The following is a 23,682-nucleotide window of genomic DNA, read 5'->3' on the forward strand; positions in this document are numbered from 1 at the left end:
GGACCATCTGCCAACGGCTGTAGTTCATCCGGAGACAAATTACCAGTTCGTCTCCATTACTCCCTTGTGTGATAACCCTGTGGAGCACCCGCTAATGACCTTAGTTCAATCAAGGACAAGCTGTGATAAACAATCCTATAGTTCAGAGGCCCTTTCAAAAAAGGCACCCCCTTTTTATGCCCACAAGGGAGTTTATAGGAGTGGAGGACGGCCATTATGGTACTGGATATAAGCTAGTAAGCTGGAATATTGGCGAAAAAAGGAAGAGACTCTTGGTTGGAGGGAGTCTGTTATTAATTACGACATACTCTGCCTCCAAGAGACGTGGTCTACGGTAGAGATACATTTTGATGGATATGTGTCTTATAACTGTTTGGCGCAGGAATCAACCATGGGCAGGGCTAAAGGTTGGCTGGTGATTTTATTGTCTTTGAACTTTCCGGTTCGAGTTAAATCCCATACCATCATTGGATTCCATTCACAAGTGCTTTGGTTGCTGCAAAGTGGGGGTCAAAACATTCTGCTAATTAACCATTATATTAATGTGTTTGACTCCTCTTGCTCCACAGTTGTTAATGAACTCGAGACTGCAGTTGATAAAATTTGTAGGGCCAACCCTGTCCCTTTTGATATCATTGGGGGGGGACGAGGGGGGGGGATTTCAATATCTTTACGTGCCCCTTCTCCTTTATGAATGTCTGTGGTTTTGATGGGGCTAGAGGAGAGGACCGGGCCCACTTTGTTCACACCCCATATGGAGAGTCTCCCAATATACTTATGCTCAAATTAAATCTGTTAATTCATCAGCCGGCAAATGATAGCAATGGCAACCCTGCCCTACCTTCATAGGGAGGAACTCAGCCTCTGTCATTGACTATTTGTTGGTCTCTGTAAATATCAGCTTTCTCTGCGCTGTTCCGGAAATTGTCGATTTGGCCCTTAGTGACCATAATGGCATTACTATGTTTACATCAGTTTGGGGGAGGAAGGCTCAACCCGCCCGAAGGACTGTTGCCGAAATAATTCCCTGTAGACAGAACGGCATCATGATTAAATGGTGCGAGGATAATTCAGAAAAGTTGCTGACTAAAATCGTGGCAGCTAGTCTTCAGGAGTTACAGCGCTGCCTAGATGTTAATATTAGCGCATTATGTATTCTTGCTGACTTTGAGAAATTAAATGAAATAATTAAAAGGACTTTAACTATCACCAAGGCCAGTAGCACTAGGGTGACTGTAGGCTGGTTTGGCGGGGACGGCACAAAGTCTTTACGAGAATTAAAGAAAGCCCTCTCAAGCTGTCCTAGTGTTAGGGAAGTTCTTAAATCTCTTAGGGCAACCTATAAAAACCATCTGAAATGCAGGAAGCAAGAGTTAAGGGAGGAAGCTTGGGACAATCTCTCGAAAGCGGCAGAGCTCAGTGACAGTAAGCTTTTTTGGAATACTGTAAATAGCCCCTTCCTTCAGAAAGAGAAATTCCCGGTATTATCTGCCCAGGTCAGTGAGGAAAGCTGGGTTTTGTACTTCACTGGTATTTTTAACCCGGGCGGGGAAGATTCCACATGTTCTGGGGCCGTAGTCCTCGGCCCAAATTTACCCCTTAATATCACAACACTAGAGGTAGATAATGCTATCCAGAATAGCAAAGGAGGGAAGGCCCCTGGACCTGACGGGGTGCCGGTCGACCGGTATACAGCGGACTCATTGTTATGGGGCCCTCTTTTGACCCAGGTTTTTAATGTGGCAGTTAAGGAATGCACCCCATCAACATGGGGCGAGTCCATAATGATACCAATTTACAAGAAGGGAGACAGAAGCGAGGCTAAGAACTATCGCCCTATCTCCCTTTTAGACTCATCCCTGAAAATAATGAGCAGGGTGCTCTTGTTGCGACTGGAGGAGTGGGCAGAGGCTAATTGTATCCTTGCGGATTCCCAATTTGGGTTCCGCAAGGGCCTCAGTACCATCGAGCAATGTATTAACTTAGATCTAATTATTAGTAAATACACCCGCGCCAAGCAGGGCTCGTTATTCCTCTGTTTTGCGAACCTCACCAGCGCATTTGATCTGGTGGACCATGCTTTATTGTGGACCACATTACTAGATCTGGGCACCCGTGCTGCAATTATTTATTTTTTGGCTAGATTGTAGAGTAAGTTGTCAGCCCAGATTCGAGTTGGCCAAGCGGGGGAATGTACCAATAACATCAAGGTCAAATCAGGTATTAGGCAAGGCTGTGTCCTTGCCCCACTCCTTTTCTCCCTTTTTATTAATGCCATGGATTCCGAATTGAAATTTGTTAATGCTGATGCACCTCTCGTTGAGGGCCAAGCAATCCCCGTACTGCTTTACGAAGATGACACAGTCCTATTATCTAGAACACCGGTCGGTCTGCAGAGATTAATGGACAGTTTTTTTGATTTTATTAAGGGGAGGAAACTAAAAATTAATACCTCGAAAACTTTTATTATGGCTTGTGGGAAGAAGGTAAGGAAGTTAAGATCTTTCCAGTTTGAGGATCAAAAAATCGAAGTGGTGGACAAATTCTGTTATTTAGGCATTACTTTTAGTAGCAGTGGGACGTGGACACAGGAGATACTTAATATTAAGGCTTAGATGGGCAAGGGTGCTTTTGGTGTTTTTAAATTTCCCTCTAAAATAGGAAGTTGTCGTATATATGACATGTTGCGTGTATACCGACATAGATGTGCTCCAGTGGCACTCTATGGTTTGGGTGTTTGGGGACACTGACGCCATGGGGACTTGCAAGTGGCGGAAAATGACTTTTTAAAGTGGCTTCTTTGTCTCCCAACCCCAGCCTCTAATGAGCTGGTTCATCATGAAGTTGGGCTGGAATTTTTGACTGATCGAATAGGATTGAGACCACTATTGGCCTGAGATCTATCTGGGCCAAGGACGAAACTGGTTTCACTAGGAGAATCATTAACAACTGCCTCCATTTGGATAAATATAGTCTGATCCCATGGCTTAAATACGTTGTAACATTATTTCGAGACGTGTTTGATTTGGCTGTTTTTGTGGACCCAGCTAGCGCCACTGATATTTCAAAACAGGAGCTTAAACATGTCTATCTGGGGGCTAAAGCAAAATTGCGTAGTGAAGCCAGCTGCCTGTTTGTAACACATCAATTTTATCATTCTAATAACCTGGCATGCTATGGCTTTTCGAAGTATTTAAAAGTGGTCACTGTGAGAAGTTCGCCTGGTATATAATGCTCACTAATTCTAGTGATCACTTTGTAACATGCCAAGCAACCCTTATGATGATTGGTTGTAAGTCAACCTTATAGACCAGTTATCCTAGTGGTAACATGGATAAAGCAGTCTTAGGCTAAACTCTGAAAGGCATGTGAAACCAGCTGTATTACCATACACAACCCCCTTGAATACCAAATGAAAGGACACCACACAGATATATATTGAAAATATATATAGATTTATTAACTAAAAGTATCCCCTGGACTCTTTATGAGCACAGAAGCACAAGCGTTAAACACAAGACAGTTTAAAATACACAAAAGTTGCACAATATGGATAAGCCCTCGGGCCACCTAAACCATATACTAAGAAAGTGGTATAAGAGATACCAATCAGAAAGGAAACAGGCCTAGGGCCTTGGGAATCGCTGGAGCTATACGAGACTAGCAGTGACTAAGTCGGGAAAGGCCAGCGGGACTCGGGTGCAGTGTTTAAAGTGCACGCACTCACCAATGCAAAGTCTATGGTGCATAAAAAGTACAAAGTTAGTTAGTTCGGAACCTTCCGAGTGACCTATAAAGCTGAAAATTGAGACACAGGCCCTAGAGGTGTGTACCAGTGTAGGAACACCGGCGGAGCTGAGTTACCTCACCCACAGGAAGCGGGTGCATAGGGTCGAAGTAGTGTCGGGTTTCGTCACGCTGGTCGATGGTGCTTGGAGCTGAAGATGCTGCAGGCGGCTCGATGTGAAGAGTTACGGTGGATCCAATGTCTGACAAAATATCGAAGTCACAATTATGGATATACAAAATTTCGGAACCAAAATATCGATGACAAAAATATCGGAATCCTATCCCTAACAAGGTAAGTACAAATATATCGAAAAAAATATATAGAATGACAAAAATATCGTTTTTTGTAAAATATAGTTTTTTTAATATAAAATAATTATGTAATATTAACAAAAATATACTTATAAATGTAATAAACTTATTTAAAAATGTACTATAATAGTTAAAATTAATACATAATTTAATACAAATTAATATTAATAAATATATAATACATAATAGCGTAGGGGTAAAAATTACTATTCCTACTCCAGAGAGTGCAACAGTAGGGAAAGTGTTGGATAGCGTAGGGGTAAAAATTACTATTTCAACTCCAGAGAGTGCAACAGTAGGGAAAGCGTTGGATAGCGTAGGGGTAAAAATTACTATTCCCACTCCAGAGAGTGCAACAGTAGGGAAAGTGTTGGATAGCATAGGGGTAACAATTACTATTCCCACTCCAGAGAACGCAACGGTAGGGAAAGTGTTGGATAGCGTAGGGTTAAAAATTACTATTCCAACTCCAGAGAGTGCAACAGTAGGGAAAGTGTTGGATAGCGTAGGGGTAAAAATTACTATTCCCACTCCAGAGAGTGCAACAGTAGGGAAAGTGTTGGATAGCGTAGGGGTAACAATTACTATTCCCACTCCAGAGAGTGCAACAGTAGGGAAAGTGTTGAATAGCGTAGGGGTAAAAATTACTATTCCCACTCCAGAGAGTGCAACAGTAGGGAAAGTGTTGGATAGCGTAGGGGTAACAATTACTATTCCCACTCCAGAGAGTGCAACAGTAGGGAAAGCGTTGGATAGCGTAGGGGTAACAATTACTATTCCAACTATAATGCAACAGTACACCCATACCCCGCTACAAAACATATTTATCAATTATTCAATTAATTAAAATTAAATAAAAAATTCTCAATTAATTAATTAATAATTCCTACTAATTAATTATTAATGTAACATAATTAAATTACTCCCACCCTATTTCCCTATGAACCCATAACCCGCTACAGAACATATTTATCCATTAATCAATTAATTACAATTAATCAAAAATTATTCTCAATTAATTAATTAATATTTCATACTAATTTATCATTAATTTACCATATTTAAATTACTTCCCACCCTATTCCCCTATAAACCCATAACCCGCTACAGAACATATTTATCAATTAATCAAATAATTAAAATTAATTAAATATTATTCTCAATTAATTAATTAATAATTCCTACTAATTAATAATTAATTTAACATAATTAAATTACTTCCCACCCTATTCCCCTATAAACCCATAACCCGCTACAGAACATATTTATCAATTAATCAATTAATTAAAATTAATTAAAAATTATTCTCAATTAATTAATTAATAATTCCTACTAATTAATAATTAATTTAACATAATTAAATTACTTCCCACCCTATTCCCCTATAAACCTACAACCCGCTACAGTACTAAAACACAACTTTTAATTAAATTACATTCAAAATACATGATAAAACATAATAAATACTATATAATATACACACAATTTATTTAAAAATCGATATTAGTAACATCGAAATTATTTACTTCGATATTACTAATATCGATATTAAAAGTGTCGATATTACTAACCTTCTATATTATGTCCCTTCGATATTTAAACTTCAATATAATTGTATATCGAAATTTAAAACTCAATATTTTGTCTGTGTACCGCTGCAGGCGGCTCGATGTGAAGAGTTCCGGTGGATCCAAGGGTGGATCTGAAGTTGTGAAGACCTGAAAGCAGAGGGGACAATGTTCAAAGTCACTAGCCAGTGACTACCGTGGAACCAGATTGGAACCAGGCGATGTCGGGTGCAAACAGCCGTTGAGGTGTAGCTTCTCTCTGCAGCCACGTGGACACCGGGGGTCGAGGACGTCCATGAGTCGAGGACGTCCAGGAGTCGGTCACAAGCTGTCCCACGCAGGTTTCTCGCTGTTGGCGGTATCGGCAACTTGATTGTAGCAAACAGGCCTTGGCTAATGCAAGCCACGCAGGAATCGAGAAAGGCTTGTTACTCAGACCAGCAAGGTCTGAGCATGGGGCTCCTTTTCACAGGAGCTAGGGCAAGTCTGGAGCAACCAGACCCACAGTGTAGTTTGTAGTTGTAGTCACCAAGATGGCCGCTGACCACGTGGCTAGTGGCCGGGATGGCGCATCGAGTGGCACAATGCAAAAGGGCCCCACGCAGATCGTGGAGAGGCTGTGGGGCTGATCTTCAGTGCAAGGGCTGCTCGGTGGTGGGGGTTCTCAGTCCCCAAAGCACAACATCGAGGATCCCTCTGGTGCTGCGCTGCCAGCTCTTCGGGTGTCTTCCAAGAAGTCCGGTCCCACATCTATCTGTGACTCCACGGGTCCCTTCTTTGCAGGGACTGTGGATCGGGCTGTGAGAAGTCTGGGAGTCTGGGTCTTGTCAGGCTCTGCGCTCGGGCTCCGGCGGCGGCAAAGCAGACGTCGATTTGCTGGTTTGTACCTGTGTTCACAGGGTGGCCACTCCTAGGCCACAAGGGAGATTCTCTTCAGTCTTCTGAGCAGGAGAAAGTCGAAGTCCAGTCTTCTTCCTTGTTTAAAGTTGATTTCAGGATGATCTGCTGTGCAATGGCACTGCTCCCACTCTTATTTCCAATCTGAGGGGTGGATCACCTACTAGGTCCCTCCTCTGGGAGGAACCAGGAAGGGGGGCGGTTACACCCCCTTTCCTTTGTCCAGCTCCTTGCCAGGCCTGGGTCTGGAAAGTCCCAGGACCAGTTTGGACTGGCTTATGCACGGGGACACCTTGTGTGCCCCGGGCATGTCTCAATCTATTCAGCCCTGTCCTACCCAATACACAAAACCCTGTCTGGGGTGGTGCTCGCACCTCCCAAGGCAGGAAACCCTTTGTCCAAGCCTCCCTCGCTGGAAGGACTCCCAGCAGCAGGAGGTCAGACTTGTGTCTGTGGTGGCGGCATCCATTTTGTGATGCTGAGGCTCTGGTTAACTTTAACCGGGGTTAAGGCTACACACATGTCGTGTCCTTCTAGAAGGGTGGAATGCTATCCCCGTCGACAGAACTGTCGAGGGGATAGTATTCCAATTCGTAGGACACCTTACTCGACATGTTTTGATAAAGCCAAACCAAAGATAGCATATAACCGCGAGGATTATAATGCACTTAAGAGTATATGGTATGGCAGTATCCCGGAACAGCTTAGGTAATGGTTCCCGACAGCTGCAGACAGGCTCAGCTCATGCTAGAGCACCATCTCACATATTTCCAAGCACTCTGCCTCCAGGATTGATGAGGCCTTCCATAGGAGTGGCTGATAGGAACATATGTGTCCAGTTTAAGGTCAGATATAGGGATACTATATCTAAGTAAGAGGTGATTACACCAACTTACCCCAGCTGAGTGATCAGCCAGTTGTGTCAAATATGGAGGCCAGGCCAAAGGGTGGCACAATACATGCTGCAGCCCCTGGTAGGCCTTGGAAACACCTATGCCCTGGGTACCTAGGGTACACTGTTATAGGGGCCAATAAGGTGAACCAGTTCCAATTCGTAATGCACCTAGAGTGCCTTGGCAGTAATTTAGAGAGAGAACAGCAGGCTGTGGGTCTGATTAGCATACCACAGCCACATTAAGTCATAAACCAGTGAAGCAAAAAGCAAAAATTTGGGGTGACCATAGGATAGCAGAACCCCCCCCAAACGCAGGGACATTAGACTAACCTTGACCAGTTGTGTCTTCATGTTCTAAGTGGAAGTACCTGGAGAGACCATCTGCGTTGCCATGGTCAGTCCCTGGGCGGTGCCCCACTGTAAAGTCCATCCCCTGTAGGGAAATGGACCACCTGAGTAGTTTGGGGTTTTCACCCTTCATCTGTTGAAGCCATAAGAGGGGCTTATGGTCGGTCTGAATCTTGAAGTGAGTGCCAGTATGGTCTCAACTTCTTCAGGGCCCACACCACAGCAAAGGCCTCCCTCTCAATAGCTGACCAACGTTTCTCTTTGGGGGTCAGCCTTCTTCTAATAAAAGCAATGGGCTGGTCCTGGCCATCTACATTAAGCTGTGAAAGCACTGTTCCCACTCCCAACTCAGAAGCATCTGTTTGGACAATGAACTCTCTTGAGTAGTCAGGACTCTTCAGGATAGGTGATGAGCACATGGCCTTCTTCAGGTCATTAAATGCTTTTTGACAGATTTCTGTCCACTGAACCTTTTTGGGCATCTTCTTAGATGTCAGATCATTAAGAGGAGTCACAATGGGCCCATAGTTCTTAACAAACTTCCTGTAGTTCCCAGTCAGGCCCAAGAAAGCTCTGACCTGAGTCTGGGTGGTTGGAGGGGACCAGTCCTTAATGGTCTGGATCTTACTCTCCAGTGGTTGAACTTGGCCTCCACCTACAAGGTGGCCCTGGTATACAACCTTGCTCTGCCCTATCTGGCACTTTGTTGCGGAGAAGTGTGGCTCAGGGGTTGGAGGCGGCAGACCCGGAAGCTGAGATCGGCCCTGGACCAGGGTTCAATTCCCCGCCTCGGCGGGTCTTGGGCTCAAAAATTCCACGGACTCGATAATTCTCGCTCCGGTGCCTTCTCAACTCACGGGTTCACACTCTGCGACTCTGGGCAATAGCTTGCTTAATCTCCACAACAGCCCCTCGCGGCGGGATGCCTGGCTTTCACCCTGTGGATACCCTGCTGGGGTTATCTCACAGGGGAATACCAGGACGGGTTCCCTAAGCAAGCGCCGGGAAACCCTTTGTGGGTAGCTGTGCGCTATATAAGCTCAAATACATTTACATTACATTTACATTGATAGTGAAGCCTGCCTTCTGCAGAGCCTCAAGCACTTCCTTCAGGTGGACCAGGTGGAGCTAAAGACAGCAATATCATCCAGATATGGTGCGCAAACGTCATTCAACCCAGTGAGGACTTGATTCACCAACCTTTGGAAGGTGGCAGGTGCATTTTTCAAACCAAAGGGCATTACCACAAATGGATAATGCCCACTAGGGGTAGAAAATGCTGTCTTGGCTTTAGACTCCTCAGCTAACCTGATTTGCCAGTAGCCAGCTGTCAAGTCAAATGTGCTCAAATATTTGGCAGAAGCCAACTTGTCAATGAGCTCATCTGCCCTTGGAATAGGGTGTGCATCTGTCCTGTTGATAGCATTGAGTCCTCTGTAATCCACACAGAACCTCATCTCTCTCTTGCCATCTTTGGTGTGAGGTTTGGGGACCAGAACCACTGGGCTAGCCCAGGGGCTCTCTGAAGGCTCAATGACACCTAATTCCGGCATCTTTTGCACCTCAGTTTTTGTACAGTCCCTGACATGATCAGGTTGCCTGTAAATCTTGCTCTTTACAGGAAGACTGTCACCAGTGTCCACCACATGGGTACACCAGTTAGTCTGACTGGGTGTCAATGAAAACATATGCCTGTATGCCTGCGGAACTTGTCTACAGTCATTTTGATGATGTTCAGTGAGGCTGCCATCCAAGCCCACACCATCAACTGAGCCATCCTCAGTGAGCAGGTCTGGGAGAGGGTCACTCTCTTCCTCCTGTCCCTCATCTGTAGCCATGAGCAAGCCCATGTCTGCCCTGCTGACATATGCCTTTAGTCTGTTGACATGGAGCACCCAGTGGGGGCTCCTGGGAGTTCCTAGGTGCAACAAGTAGATAACATCTCCCTTCTTCTCCAGAATTGTATGGGGTCCAGACCATTTGTCCTGGAGTGCTGCTGGGGCCACTGGCTCCAACACCCATACCTTCTGTCCAGGCTGAAACTCAACCAGGACAGCCTTTTGGTCATGCCAAGCTTTCTGTAATTCTTGGCTAGCCTCAAGGTTTTTGGATGCCTTTTCCATGTACTCTGTCATCCTGGAACGGAGACCAAGTACATAGTACACTATGTCCTGTTTAGGCTTTTTGAGAGGTAACTCCCATCCTTCCTTCACCAGACATATGGGTCCTCTTACAGGGTGCATAAATAACAATTCAAAGGGGCTGAAGCCAACCCCCTTTTGAGGGACCTCTCTGTAAGCAAACAAAAGGCAGGATAGAAGGATGTCCCATCTCCGCCTGAGCTTTTCAGGTAATCCTTTGATCATACCCTTTAGGGTCTTGTTAAATCTTTCAACAAGCCCATTACATTGTGGATGGTAAGGAGTGGTGAACTTGTAGTTGACACCACATTCCTTCCACATAGCTGTAAAATATCCTGACATGAAGTTGGTACCTCTGTCAGATATTACTTCCTTAGGAAACCCCACTCTGGAGAAAACTCCAAGTAAGGCACTGGCCACAACAAGAGCTGTTGTGGTCCTAAGTGGAATTGCCTCTGGGTACCTGGTGGCATGGTCCACCGCCACCAGTATGAATCTGTGCCCAGATGCTGTAGGGGGATCCATTGGACCTACAATATCAATCCCCACTCTTTCAAAGGGAACCCCCACCACAGGTAGTGGTATCAGGGGGGCCTTTGTGGTGCCACCTGCTTTACCACTGGCTTGGCAAGTTTCACAGGAGCAACAAAACTCCTTGGTGTCTTCAGACATGTGAGGCCAGTGAAAGTGAGGGACAAGCCTGTCCCAGGTCTTATTCTGGCCTAAGTGTCCTGCTAAAGGAATATCATGGGCCAAGGTGAGAAGGAAACCCCTAAATTGCAGAGGTATAACCAACCTCCTGGTTGCACCAGGCTTGGGGTCTCTACCCTCTGTGTAAAGGAGTCCTTCATCCCAATAAACTTTATGGGCACCTTGAGCATTTCCAGCAGCCTCAGCAGCAGCCTGCTGTCTGAGGGGTTCAAGAGAAGGACAGGTTAACTGAGCCTGCCCCAAGTCTGCCCTAGAAGGTCCCCCTGTCCCCAGAAACTCAACCTGATCAGGTTCAAGTTCTTCAGAGACAGTTCCTTCAGGGGTCTCAAGACCAGCTTCCTGTGAAGCTTAATCCTCACTTGTAGGCAGTTGGGAAGGCACAGCCTTAACCCTCCTGTTCTTCTTCTTGGAAGGTGCTTGGTCCATTGTTCCAGGATCCAAGACCTGAGGTTCATAGAGGCACTTTTTGGCCTGTGACCTGGTCACAGCAAGGACATGTGATGATATCCCTAACATCTCTGCATGAGTCCTGTACTCAACTTCTGACCATAGAGAGTTCTCCAGGTCATTGCCCAACAAACATTCAACTGGGAGATCAGCACTAACCACAACTCTTTTTAGGCCAGTTACCCCTCCCCAGGAAAAGTTAACAAGTGCCACACTATGTGTAGTAGTGACATTGCTGGCATTGGTCACCAGGTAATTATCACCTAGCATGTATTGTCCAGGGTCCACAAAGTTAGGTGTCACCATTGTGACACTGGCACATGTGTCCCTGTAAGCTTGAGCCACTTGGTTATTAATCAAAGGTGTCTGTCTGTATTTGCCCAGGTTACTGGGACTTATGTCAGGGGTCAAATCTATGTCCCCTTCACAAATCAGAACAGCCTGTGTAAGGGTTCTGACTAGGTCAGAATCTCCTTCAGTTCCCAAGGTGATACCCACTACCCCCTTTGTTTGTGGACCAGCACTGCTAGCTGTACTAGTGGGTGCAGGTGCCTTAGGGGCTGCAGTGCTGGGGGCTCCACCCTCTTTACACTCACTTGTCCAGTGAGAGGTGTTTTTACAAGTTTTACACCAGGGTTTCTTCTGACCTTCTTTCTTCTTTTTCTTGGAAGTTTGGGACCCACCATCTGTATCATTTTGGGGCCCTGTTGAAGACTTCTGGTCTTTAGCTTTCTGCTCCCCACCCTTCTGGTCTGTTTTTTTCTGGTCACCACCCTGGTTCTGGTTCTGGTTCTTTTGCTTAACTCCGGTTCTAACCCATTTATCTGCCCTCTTTCCCAATTCTTGGGGAGAGGTCAAATCTGAGTCAACCAAATGTTGATGCAACTGCTGGTTCTGACAATTATTTAAAATTTGTTCTCTCATCAGCAAATTATACAATCCTTCATATTCTGTAACTTTGCTTCCCAGCAACCATCCCTCCAGAGCCTAAGTGGCACACTCAACAAATTCAGACCAGTCCTAAGTCTGTGTCTTCTGGGTATCTCTGAACATTAACCTGTACTGTTCAGTGGTTAAGCCTAACACATCAATCAGAGCACTCTTCAGGACCAGGTAGTTTCTAGAATCCCCATCACTAACTGTGAGGAGTCTGTCTCGGCCTCTACCTTCAAAGGAGAGCCACAAGATTGCTGCCCACTGCTCCTGAGGGATCTGCTGTACTCTGCAGGCTCTCTCCAATGCAGTTATCCATTTGTGGATATCATCCCCAGCTTTGTAGGGGGGCACAATCTTACTCAGGTTTCTGTTATCAAAAGACCTGTCTTTATCCTTGTGGATATTGCTGCCACCAGTGGGTTCTATTACCCCACTCTCTCTAGGCTGTCTTGCTCTAGCAAGTTTCTCTTGGGCCAGGGCAACCTCTAACTCTTGTCTCTGGATCCTCAATTCAGCCTCTCTCATTTTGGCCTCATGTTCCCTTCTCTGAGGGCTAGTCATCTCCCTTCTGGAGTGACCATGAGAACCTCTAGAAGCATGGGAGTTGTTAGAGTCACCTGAGTGAGTCCTTCTCCTCCTAGGCTTCTGGTTAAGTCCACCTGGGGGTCTGAATGGGTTGTTACCAGATTCAGCCCCAAATAGGCTTAAGTTAGCCTGGTTCAGTCTACTGACCAGTACCTGACTATTTCTGTCATCATCTGACTCACTGCTCCCCCCTTCTGTCTCTTCTTCCTCTTCCTCCTCCTCATCTGTCTGAGGTGCTCCAGTGATGGGGGCTTCCTCATCTATCAGGACTATAGGGACAGGGGCTTCTGCAGTGTCATCCTCAGAAGGATGGCCTCCTTCAGCATTCCCTGTGGGGTCTGCCTTAGAGGTCTTTAGAGTCTCAGACTGGAAGCTCTCTCTGAGGTGGTCTGTAGTAGGGGAAGGCCCTGTCTTCAGACCCCTTAAGACACAAAGCTGTCTTAATTCCTTAAAGGAAAAAATAGCAAATTTGGATGGTGCCCTTGGAGGGTCACTCTCACCAGAGACATTCCCAGTGGAACCCTTTGCTCCAAACATTGTTCTAGTGTGGGTGGATGTGTTGCAATCTACCTACACTGGTGTTTACCTACTAAACGTAGTTGTAGTTAGGGTGTGCTACTCCCTTTCCTCTACAACAACTAAGTTCAGTAGAACTTAAGTATACTAGTCTTGTTCTATATGTACCTAGCAGGTACCTGTATGATCTTTCAAATGATAATCTCAAAGATTGTAATGGTAAAACAACAGCAAGGCCATGTATCAAGAGGGAGCGAGAGGACCAGATAGCTAGCCCGTATCCCCGTATTTTATATAATTTAATCAAATAGAGGCTAGCTGAGGTGAAGGGGAAGGGGGTTGTTTAAACAGTATTCTAGTTTAAAGGTATACGTGACTCAGTTTTGTTTTGTCAGACGGTTATGGCACCTGGTAGGTGTGCTCATGAAGCCCTCACCCACCAACCTAGTTGGTGGCATGCTTCATCATCGGGCCCACCCAGTGACACCTAACATGTCCCGGGTGTGCTACGACGCCTGGAGACAGCGGAGCAGGTATATCACTGTGTGTGCGGTGAAGAATGTTTTGAATGTGAGTTTAAAACGGCTTGGTGGGGGTCCCAGTACCCGAAGGTAGGACAGACTTTAATACCTGGGCCTCCGTCAGCGGTTAAAAATAAGGCAGGTGGACGTTAGAGGCGAGTTACGACCTCCCACGTCCTTGGTACGTCAACATGTTTCAGCCAGTGCCTTATGGATATGCTGGCTTTCTTCAGGACGATTAAAAAGTGTGTGTGATTAAAACTAGTGGGCGTGTGATACAGACTATGTGTCTACACGCCCTAAAGTGTATCTATGTGTGAGAGGGGGGGATTCCCTTCTCAAGACCACGCTAGTTTTAAGGAATTGTTCTTCAAGGTTATTGAAGAGGCAAAGTAGTTGATCAGGATTACAGACCAGAGCTTGCTGTGGACCTGCAATGCCTTCTTCTCAGATCCCAATCCGCTGCTCACCAATGTGAGAAGTTGGCCTGGTATATAATGCTCAATAATTCTAGTGATCACTTTGTACCATGCAAGCAACCCTTATGATGATTGGTTGTAAGTCACCCTTATAGACCAGTTATCCTAGTGGTAACGTGGACAAAGCAGTCTTAGGCTAAACTCTGAAAGGCATGTGAAGCCAGCTGTATTACCATACACAACCCCCTTGAATACCAAATGAAAGGACACCACACAGATATATATTGAAAATATATATAGATTTATTAACTAAAAGTATCCCCTGGACTCTTTATGAGCACAAAAGCACAAACGTTAAACACAAGACAGTTTAAAATACACAAAAGTTGCACAATATGGATGAGCCCTCGGGGACACCTAAACCATATACTAAGAAAGTGGTATAAGAGATACCAATCAGAAAGGAAACAGGCCTAAGGCCTTGGGAATCGCTGGAGCTATTCGAGACTAGCAGTGATTAAGTCGGGAAAGGCCCGCGGGACTCGGGTGCAGTGTTTAAAGTGCACGCACTCACCAATGCAAAGTCTATGGTGCGTAAAAAGTACAAAGTTAGTTAGTTCGGAACCTTCCGAGTGACCTATAAAGCTGAAACTTGAGACACAGGCCCTAGAGGTGTGTACCAGTGTAGGAACACTGGCAGAGCTGAGTTACCTCACCCACAGGAAGCGGGTGCATAGGGTCGAAGTAGTGTCGGGTTTCGTCACGCTGGTCGATGGTGCTTGGAGCTGAAGATGCTGCAGGCGGCTCGATGTGAAGAGTTACGGTGGATCCAAGGGTGGATCTGAAGTTGTGAAGACCTGAAAGCAGAGGGGACAATGTTCAAAGTCACTAGCCAGTGACTACCGTGGAACGAGAAACATCATTTTCAACGAAGGCTTTTCTACGCGTGACGTTTACTACGAGGCACTTACCTCGCAAACGTCTTTTCCACGCGTATGCCTTCAACGACAGTCTTTGCCACGCATATACGTTCTGGCTAGGGGGATTGGGGGGTCGGCTGGGGGAGGGGCTGGGGGGGGCCTGGGGAGGTCTCCCCCCCAGAAATAAACAAAGGAGCGGGTTAATTAAATAAAAAAAAACGCACTTCAGTACCAACGAGGTAAAAGGAAAGTGCCTCCCCCAAAGACGTGCCGTTACGTCAAAATAGCAGTCCTTTTTTAATTTTGGCAGACGTGTTTTGATGCTTGTTTCGATGGTGGATGGAAGTACGGGCTGCTGGTGAAAGACAGGAAGGTGTCAGGTAAGAAAATAATCTTTATTATTTGTGTTTAATGGAAGTTAAAATGCGTGGTGTAATCCATCGTTGCAAATTCCAGCGTGGTAAAGCCACTTGCGAACTAAAATTCGCGTGGTATTGCCATGCGTGGAACTTGTATTCGTGGTAACATCATATATTCCCGTGGAACCAGATTGGAACCAGGCGATGTTGGGTGCAAACAGGCGTTGAGGTGTAGCTTCTCTCTGCAGCCATGTGGACACCGGGGGTTGAGGACGTCCAGGAGTCGGTCATGAGCTGTCCCACGCAGGCTTCTCGCTATTGGCGGTGTCGGCAACTTGATTGTAGCAAACAGGCCTTGGTTAATGCAAGCCACGCAGGAATCGAGAAAGGCTTGTTACTCGGACCAGCAAGGTCTGAGCAGGGGCTCCTTTTCACAGGATCTAGGGCAAATCTGGAGCAACCAGACCCGCAGTGTAGTTCATAGTCGCCAAGATGGCCTGCTGACCACGTGGCTAGTGGCTGGGATGGTGCGTCGAGTGGTACAATGCAAAAGGGCCCCACGCAGATCGTGGAGATGCTGTGGGGCTGATCTTTGGTGCAAAGGCTGCTCGGTGGTGGGGGTTCTCAGTCCCCAAAGCACAACGTCGAAGATGCCTCTGGTGCTGCGCTGTCAGCTCTTCGGGTGTCTTCCAAGAAGTCTGGTCCCACGTCTCTCAGTGCCTCCACGGGTCTCTTCTTTGGAGGGAGTGTGGATCGGGCTGTGAGAAGTCTGGGAGTCTGGGTCTTGTCAGGCTCTGCGGTCGGGCTCCGGCGGGAGGCGGCAGCAAAGCAGACATCGATTCGCTGGTTGGTACGTGTGTTCACAGGGTGGCCACTCCTAGGCCACATTGGAGATTCTCTTCAGTCTTCTGAGCAGCAGAATGTCGAAGTCCAGTCTTCTTTGTTTAAAGTTGATTTCAGGATGATCTGCTGTGCAATGGCACTGCTCCCACTCTTATTCCCAATCTGAGGGGTGGATCACCTACTAGGTCCCTCCTCTGGGAGGAACCAGGAAGGTGGGCGGTTACACCCCCTTTCCTTTGTCCAGCTCCTCGCCAGGCCTGGGTCTGGAAAGTCCCAGGACCGGTTTGGACTGGCTTATGCACGGGGACACCTTGTGTGCCCCGGGCATGTCTCAATCTATTCAGCCCTGTCCTACCCAATACACAAAACCCTGTCTGGGGTGGTGCTCGCACCTCCTAAGGCAGGAAACCCTTTGGCCAAGCCTCCCTCGCTGGAAGGACTCCCAGCAGCAGGAGGTCAGACTTGTGTTTGTGGTGGATGCATCCATTTTGTGATGCTGAGGCTCTGGTTAACTTTAACCGGGGTTAAGGCTACACACATGTCGTGTCCCTCTAGAAGGGTGGAATGCTATCCCCGTCAACAGAACTGTCGAGGGGATAGTATTCCAATTCGTATGACACCTTACTCGACATGTTTTTATAAAGCCAAACCAAAGATAGCATATAACCGCGAGGATTATAATGCACTTAAGAGTATATGGTATGGCAGTATCCCGGAACAGCTTAGGGAGTGGTTCCCAACAGCTGCAGACAGGCTCAGCTCATGCTAGAGCACCATCTCACATATTTCCAAGCACTCTGCCTCCAGGATTGATGAGGCCTTCCATAGGAGTGGCTGATAGGAACATATGTGTCCAGTTTAAGGTCAGATATATGAATACTATATCTAAGTAAGAGGTGATTACACCAACTTACCCCAGCTGAGTGATCAGCCAGTTGTGTCAAATATGGAGGCCAGGCCAGGGGTGGCACAATACATGCTGCAGCCCCTGGTAGGCCTTGGAAACACCTATGCCCTGGGTACCTAGGGTACACTGTTACAGGGGCCAATAAGGTGAACCAGTTCCAATTCGTAATGCACCTAGAGTGCATTGGCAGTAATTTAGAGAGAGAACAGCAGGCTGTGGGTCTGATTAGCAGGCCCACAGCCACATTAAGTCATAAACCAGTGAAGCAAAAAGCAAAAATTTGGGGTGACCATAGGATAGCAGACCCTACTCTCCTACAGTCACTAAGCAATATCACCAGTATGTCCTTACCAGACTAAGATTAGGTATTGTTCATAATCTGGTGGCTTTTCCCCTGACTAATAAGCATACGTCGTGCCCCTGTCCATGTGACAGGACTTCGAAGCAGAGCACTGTGCACGTTTTGCTTATTTGTCCTTTGTACTTGTATCTCCGTATTACCTACCTTAAACCTCTTTTTAAAAAATACTCTGTGTCAACTGTTAAAACTGCCATGAGGTTTTTATTTGCACTTGATGTACCGGATGTGTGTTTTTTTACAGCGACATTTATTTTGAAATCCGTGTCTGCTAGGAAAAGTATGGACTTTACAACCCAACTGTGAATGTACCATTTCCCGTAAAATTAGCTGCTATTGTCCACTTGTTACCTCTCCCTTCTTTGTGATTGTAATGAATTTTTATCTTTACATTTTACAGTTGTTGAGTTTAAGTTTAAGTTTAAATCACTTCTAAAGCGCATGTACACCTGACAGTTTCATGGCGCTGTGGTTCACTAAGCCTCAATTAGCAGGAAAGGGGCCAGGAGGCAGGAGGGGACTCATTGAGGGGAGGCTTGTGAGAAGAGAAGAGTTTTTAATGCTTTTCGGAACAGAGGATATTGGGTGGAGGACCTAAGTTGAAATGGAAGTGAATTCCAGAAAGTAGGGGCAATGGTGGAGAATTTGGAGCCACCCTATTTCTTTCGACGAAACCGGGGGACAGCCAGCAGGTGTTGGGAAGATGATCGTAATTCTCTGGCCGGGGTATAGGACTTTATCTCAGAGGAGATAAAGGCCGGGGCGGATCCTGAATAAGCCTGAAAGGTAATGCAACCCATCTTGAACAGTCAGCGTTCGCGAATAGGGAGCCAATGCAGGGATTTCAAGAGCGGAGTGACATGATGTGACTTGGCCAACTTATAGACTAGTCGAGCGGCCTGGTTCTGCACCAGTTGGAGCCGTCGAACACTGTAGGCGGGCATACCACAGTAAAGGGCGTTGCCGTAGTCTAATTTAGACCTCCATTTTTTGAAGGGCGAAAATAAGAGGGGCAATATAGAGATTGGAAAGTAGTGGGGAAAGGGAGGAACCCTGGGGAACCCCACATGGAACCTTACAGGGCTCAGCCGAGAACTCACCCAGCCGCACTGCTTGGGTGCGGTCCCTCAGGAAGGAGGATAGCCAGACCAGGGCTACTCCACCGACCTCGACCGCCCCGACACGGGAGAGTAAGATGGAGTGGTCCACTGTGTCGAAGCCGGCGGACAGGTCGAGGAGGACCAGGGCCTGGGGACGATTGGTGTCCATACCTTCTCTAAGGTAGTCAAGCACGGAAAGCGCTACAGACTCGGTGGAGTGAGCAGGCCGGAATCCGGCCTGATGGGGGGCTAAAACCTGGTTTTCTTCCACAAATGATGTAAGGGCTCTAGTTACATGCCGTTCCAACACTTTACCTAAGAAGGGAAGTAAGGAAATTGGTCAGAAATTGGCAGGAGCAGAGGGGTAGGCACCAGGTTTTTTTAGGATGGGAAGAATAATGGATGTTTTAAGGATTGGAGGAACAACGCCCTGAGATAGGGAGCAGTTAAGAAAAGCGAGTGGGGGTAGCACACAAGTTGTGAAAATGAGCCTGAGGATGTGAGGAGGGCAGGGGTCTAAACGGGAACCTGATTTAACCAAAGGTAGGAGAGAGAGAAGAAATTATTCTGTTAAGAGGGGGAATTAATCAAAACGAGCCTTAGCAGAAGGGCTAGGGGGATTGTGGAAAGAGGGAGATGGGGGAGGAATATTAACTTTGATTTTTTTAATTTTATCCAGAAAATAAATATTCAGTGAATCGCATAGGGATTGTGATGGGGGAGGTTTAAGAGTGGTTCTGTCGGCGAAGGCAAGATTGTGGTTGATGGAAAATATTTCTTTAGCCTGGTTATCAGCGGCTTAAATTTTTTAGGAGAAATATTCCGTTTTGGTAGATAAAATAGTTTTTTTATATTGGGACAGGAGAGAGGTGTAGTGTGTTTTAAGGTTAGGACAGTATTGGCGTCTCCAGGCACGTTCGACATGGCAAACTGAGAGTTTCAGTGCCTTAAGTTCGTCACTGAACCAGCGGTTAGAGTCGTGAGGCCGTTTGGAAGAGACTCGTCGAAGGGGGGCAATCGAGTCGCAGCCTGACACGAGCCATGAGTTGATAGATTCAGCTTGAGTTGTAAGCGGTAATCCAAATAAATCTGGACAAAGGGGGAGGAGTGTGGAGACCACTAAGGATGTGTCAATCCGGCCCCAAGAACGTGCCCAGATATTTTTGGGAAGTGGGGGCTTAGAGGTTGAGTCAAGGGGTAACGAGAAAGAAATCAAAAAGTGATCAGACCAAGGACAAGGGGAAATAGAGAGGGACATAATAGGGCAGTTCAGAGACCAGATCTGGTCAAGGGTGTGTCCCTGAGTATGGGTGGGGGAGTGAACATAGGAATTAAAGTTAAGAGAACGAAGGGTGTCAGAAAATTCTTTGGAAGTGGCACATTCAGCTGGGTCTGAGGGCCAAAAATTAAAATCGCCTAGCACCATGATGGAAGAGTTGTTAACCGCTAGGGTGGCCACCAGGTCTTGGAACCCGGGGAAGAAAGGCTTGGGAAGGTTGGGGGGGGCGATACATGAGTAGACAAGTAAGGGGGACTTTGAAAGAGAGACAGCGGATTACTGAAAATCCGAGGTGCCAATAGGGGGGAAAGTGAGAGGCTGGAAGAGAAGTTCCTTCCGAGCAATCAAAGCGACGCCCCCGCTCACTTTATCTGAGGATCGGTCGGCTCGGAGCACGTAATAGGTGGCAGGGAGAGCCGCTAATAGGGAAGGGAGAGAACTATCGCGAAACCAGGTCTCTAAGAGAACAGAGAGCTCATGATAGTGCTTAACAGCGGATGGCGTGTTAAGGTAATAGATGGAAAGAGAAGCAAGTGAGGGTGCAGTCGGGTGCTCCGGGCAGGGGGCAGGAGAGAGCAATGGGGGAAGGGATGGGGGGAGCGGAAAGGGTGAGGATGTGGAGGCTGTCCCAAGCTGTTAATATGAGAAGTCACAGAGTCATTAATCGGCCAAAGGCCTTGAAGACTGAGGAGTTGGGCCGGCGTGTAGTGTAGTGTCTTGATGGGGCAGGGGGGTGGCCCTTGGTCCGGTCGGTCGCGGACGGGCGCAGACGGGCTTCCCTTAGGCGCGCCTTCGGCGCGCAATCGTCGCGCCCGCTGCGCTCGTCCGCTGCGCTTCCGGTAGGGCCACATACTATATGCAAGTGGAAGAAAGGGTTGGGAGGGGGTGTGGCCGGCGCAGGTGGGCGTGTCCTGCTGGTCGCAGAAATGGCAGCAATGATAACAAAACACCTCACCCGCTGCAGCGCTAAATCTGCTGTGCCGGGGTGTCTATGCCAACAGAGAATTAACTGCGCCAAGATCGGTGAGTGAGTTGTTTAAAAACACAAAGAAGTACCATTTTTTTATAGTAGCAAAAGATCGCTACTCCCGGCTGTGCCTCAGGACCAATAGGTGAACTGGGTGGCGCTCGTAGTCAGCGCTATATGTAGGCTTGCTGAAGGGGCGTGGCCGGCGCAGGTGGGTGTGTCCTGCTGGTCACGGAAATGGCGGCAATGATAACAAAACACCTCACCCGCTGCAGCGCTTAATCCGCTGTGCGGGGGTGTCTATGCCACAAGAGAATTAACTGCGTTATGTATGCTGATGTATTTTTTTGTGTGCTTTTATGATTGTTTTTTTTAACTGATCGAATGAAGCTTTTGAAATGAAAATGAAGTGTATTCCTTTTATGTATTGTGCTTTTATGATTTAAGGGTTTAAATCAAATAAAGCTTGTTTTGAATTTGAATTTTGAAGTGAGTGCCAAACAGGTATGGCCTCAGCTTGTTGAAGGCTCACACTACAGCAAAGGCCTCCCTGTCAATAGCTGACCAACTTTTATCTCTGGGTTCAACTTTCAGCTGTTAAAAGCTATTGGTTGATCCTGGCCCTCTTCATTTAGTCATGACAGTATTGCTCCTATTCCTATCTCATAGGCATCTGTCTGGACAATACATTGTTCGGAGAAGTCAGGACTCTGCAAAATGGGAGTTGAGCACATGGCCTTTTCAGGGCATCGAAGAACTCTTGAGAGCTACCTGTCCAAAACTAACTAAGGCATCTTTTCAGAGGTGAGGACATTAAGGGGAGACACAATGGACCTATATCGATTACCAAATATTCTGTAGTACCCAGTCAGGTCCAGAAAAGGTCTGACCTGATTCTGGCTAGTGGGTGCAACCCAACCCACAATGTTTTGAATTTTGTTCTCCGAAGGTTGAACTTGGCATCCACCTACGAGGTGAAACAAGTGTACAACTTTTGTCTGTCCTATCTGGCACTTACTGGCCTTGATAGTGAGGCCTTCCTTCTGCAAGGCCTCAAGTACATTCCTAAGGTTGACCAGATGATCCTGCCAAGTAGAGCTAAAGACAGCTATATCATCTAGATATGCTGAACTAAAATCTTCCAGGCCTGAGAGAACTTAGGTTTAGGTTTGTTTATTGTACAGTTAATAAAAACTCACAATTATAAAACGTTCACATTTTAAAAAAGTTGGTGTCTTCATTAAAACTAATAAAGTGCAGTAGTTCAAACGTAAAATGTCTCAGCTATTGTTGTATATGAGTCTGTGGAGTTTTCGTGTCCTTACTGCTTCCACTTCGATGACCGTGGTAGCCAGGGGTGTTTGTTTTGTTGTTATTTGACTTCTGCTAGAGAAGACCCTCTGGTTTTTTCGTTTAGTCTTTTGGCCACTATCTCAAAGTATTTTGTTATTCTGCAGTTTAGCTGAGTTTCATCAGGGTTAAAACAGAGCATCACGGCCTGCCTGCAGCTCGTTATGCCTTTCTGGTTCCATAATATTCGTAGCAGTGAGCGCCTTATGTCCAGGAGTTTTGTGCACATGCAGATTATATGTATAAGGTCCTCCTTCGCAGAAAGACAGAGACGGCATTGATCTGCGGGGTTTTCCCTTGCCCATGGTGCCAGGTGCGGAGCTATAGGAATTCTGCCCATGCGCATGGTAAGAAACTTCTTTTTTGTCTTTTGTGTGAGGCCCATCATTAGGTAGTCTTGTGGTTTTAGAGCGCTGTAACCTTTCAGCACCGCCCAGCCGTGCGCTCTCTTAGCTAGGGTGGCTTGGTCCTCGATTAATGAAACCATCTTAGTGACTTTTGACACCACTTTTTTGAAGGTACGAGGGTCAGTTGCCGACTCCCATAGGTCTGTGAGTCCTAAGACCTTCAGTGAGTCCATTAAGTAGGTCCTTGCAGGTGAGTTGTCTCTAATCGATAGTTCCATCCATAGATGGGCGTTTAAGGACCCTTGGTCCGCATCTCTGATTTTCTGCCAGCTTTTTAGGTATGCGCCTCTTCTCTCGACCGCTTGTATCTGCAGGCAGAATTCTAGCCGAATTTGTGCTGGAGATGAGTTGTTGGGGAGATGGAGTATTGCCCTGTATGCTCGACTGATGGTATTGTCTAGTGTTGTTGCGTCTTTCCCTCTCATGGCCTTGCTGCCGTAGGTGAGCATGGGCTGTAAGCGAGCTTTTATTACCTGTAGGAGAGGGCCCAGGGTCCGGTCTGGGAGTACTTTCTGCAAGGGTCTTATCGATCGATGGAATGTCGTACCCTTTCGGCGAATGGCATCTAGTTGTTGTTTGAAGGAGCCATTGCCGTCTATTATGACTCCTAGGTATTTGTAGGAGGTTACCTGGTCTAACCTCTGTCCGTTCAGGAACCATGCAGGTTTCCGTTTTTTTTGGTAGTTTATTGTCATTACTTTTGTTTTGTTTAAATTGATAGTTAATGAGTTGGTTTTTGAAAATGCATTGGTTTTATTGAGGAGATGTTGAAGACCGATAGGGGACCGACTGATGAGGACTAGGTCGTCAGCATATAGAAGATTTGAAAGCGTGATGTTGCCTAGTCTTGGGGCGTGGGATTTGACTGTCTCCAGGTCGTCGGGGAGGTCTGCGAGAAAAAGGTTAAACATCGTGGGGGCTAGGACGCAGCCCTGATTCAGGCCTTTACTGGTCTTGATTTGTCTCGAAAGATGCGTGCCAGAACCTAACTTGATCCTGACCCAGGTGTCGGTATATAGCATTATCAGCTGTTGTAAAAGTGGGCCTGGAATTCCCCATCTGTCCAACTTCCGCCAGAGTTTTTGCCGATCCACATGGTCGAACGCG

The 23,682-nt window shown here is 46.7% G+C and overlaps 1 protein-coding gene across 1 annotated transcript in view; it reads left to right on the forward strand.

The window, feature by feature from the left end:
- Positions 1-23,682, forward strand: part of LOC147725117 (GTPase IMAP family member 7-like) — a 140,743-nt gene that overhangs the window by 25,181 nt on the left and 91,880 nt on the right. The window contains exon 3 of the mRNA XM_086967111.1: positions 22,854-22,879. Within this exon, the coding sequence (XP_086823237.1) occupies positions 22,854-22,879 (26 nt within the window). The remainder of the gene's footprint in view (positions 1-22,853; positions 22,880-23,682) is intronic.

The sequence above is a fragment of the Lissotriton vulgaris genome, chromosome 4_1, assembly GCF_964263255.1.
Source record: "Lissotriton vulgaris chromosome 4_1, aLisVul1.2, whole genome shotgun sequence".
NCBI lineage: Eukaryota > Metazoa > Chordata > Amphibia > Caudata > Salamandridae > Lissotriton > Lissotriton vulgaris.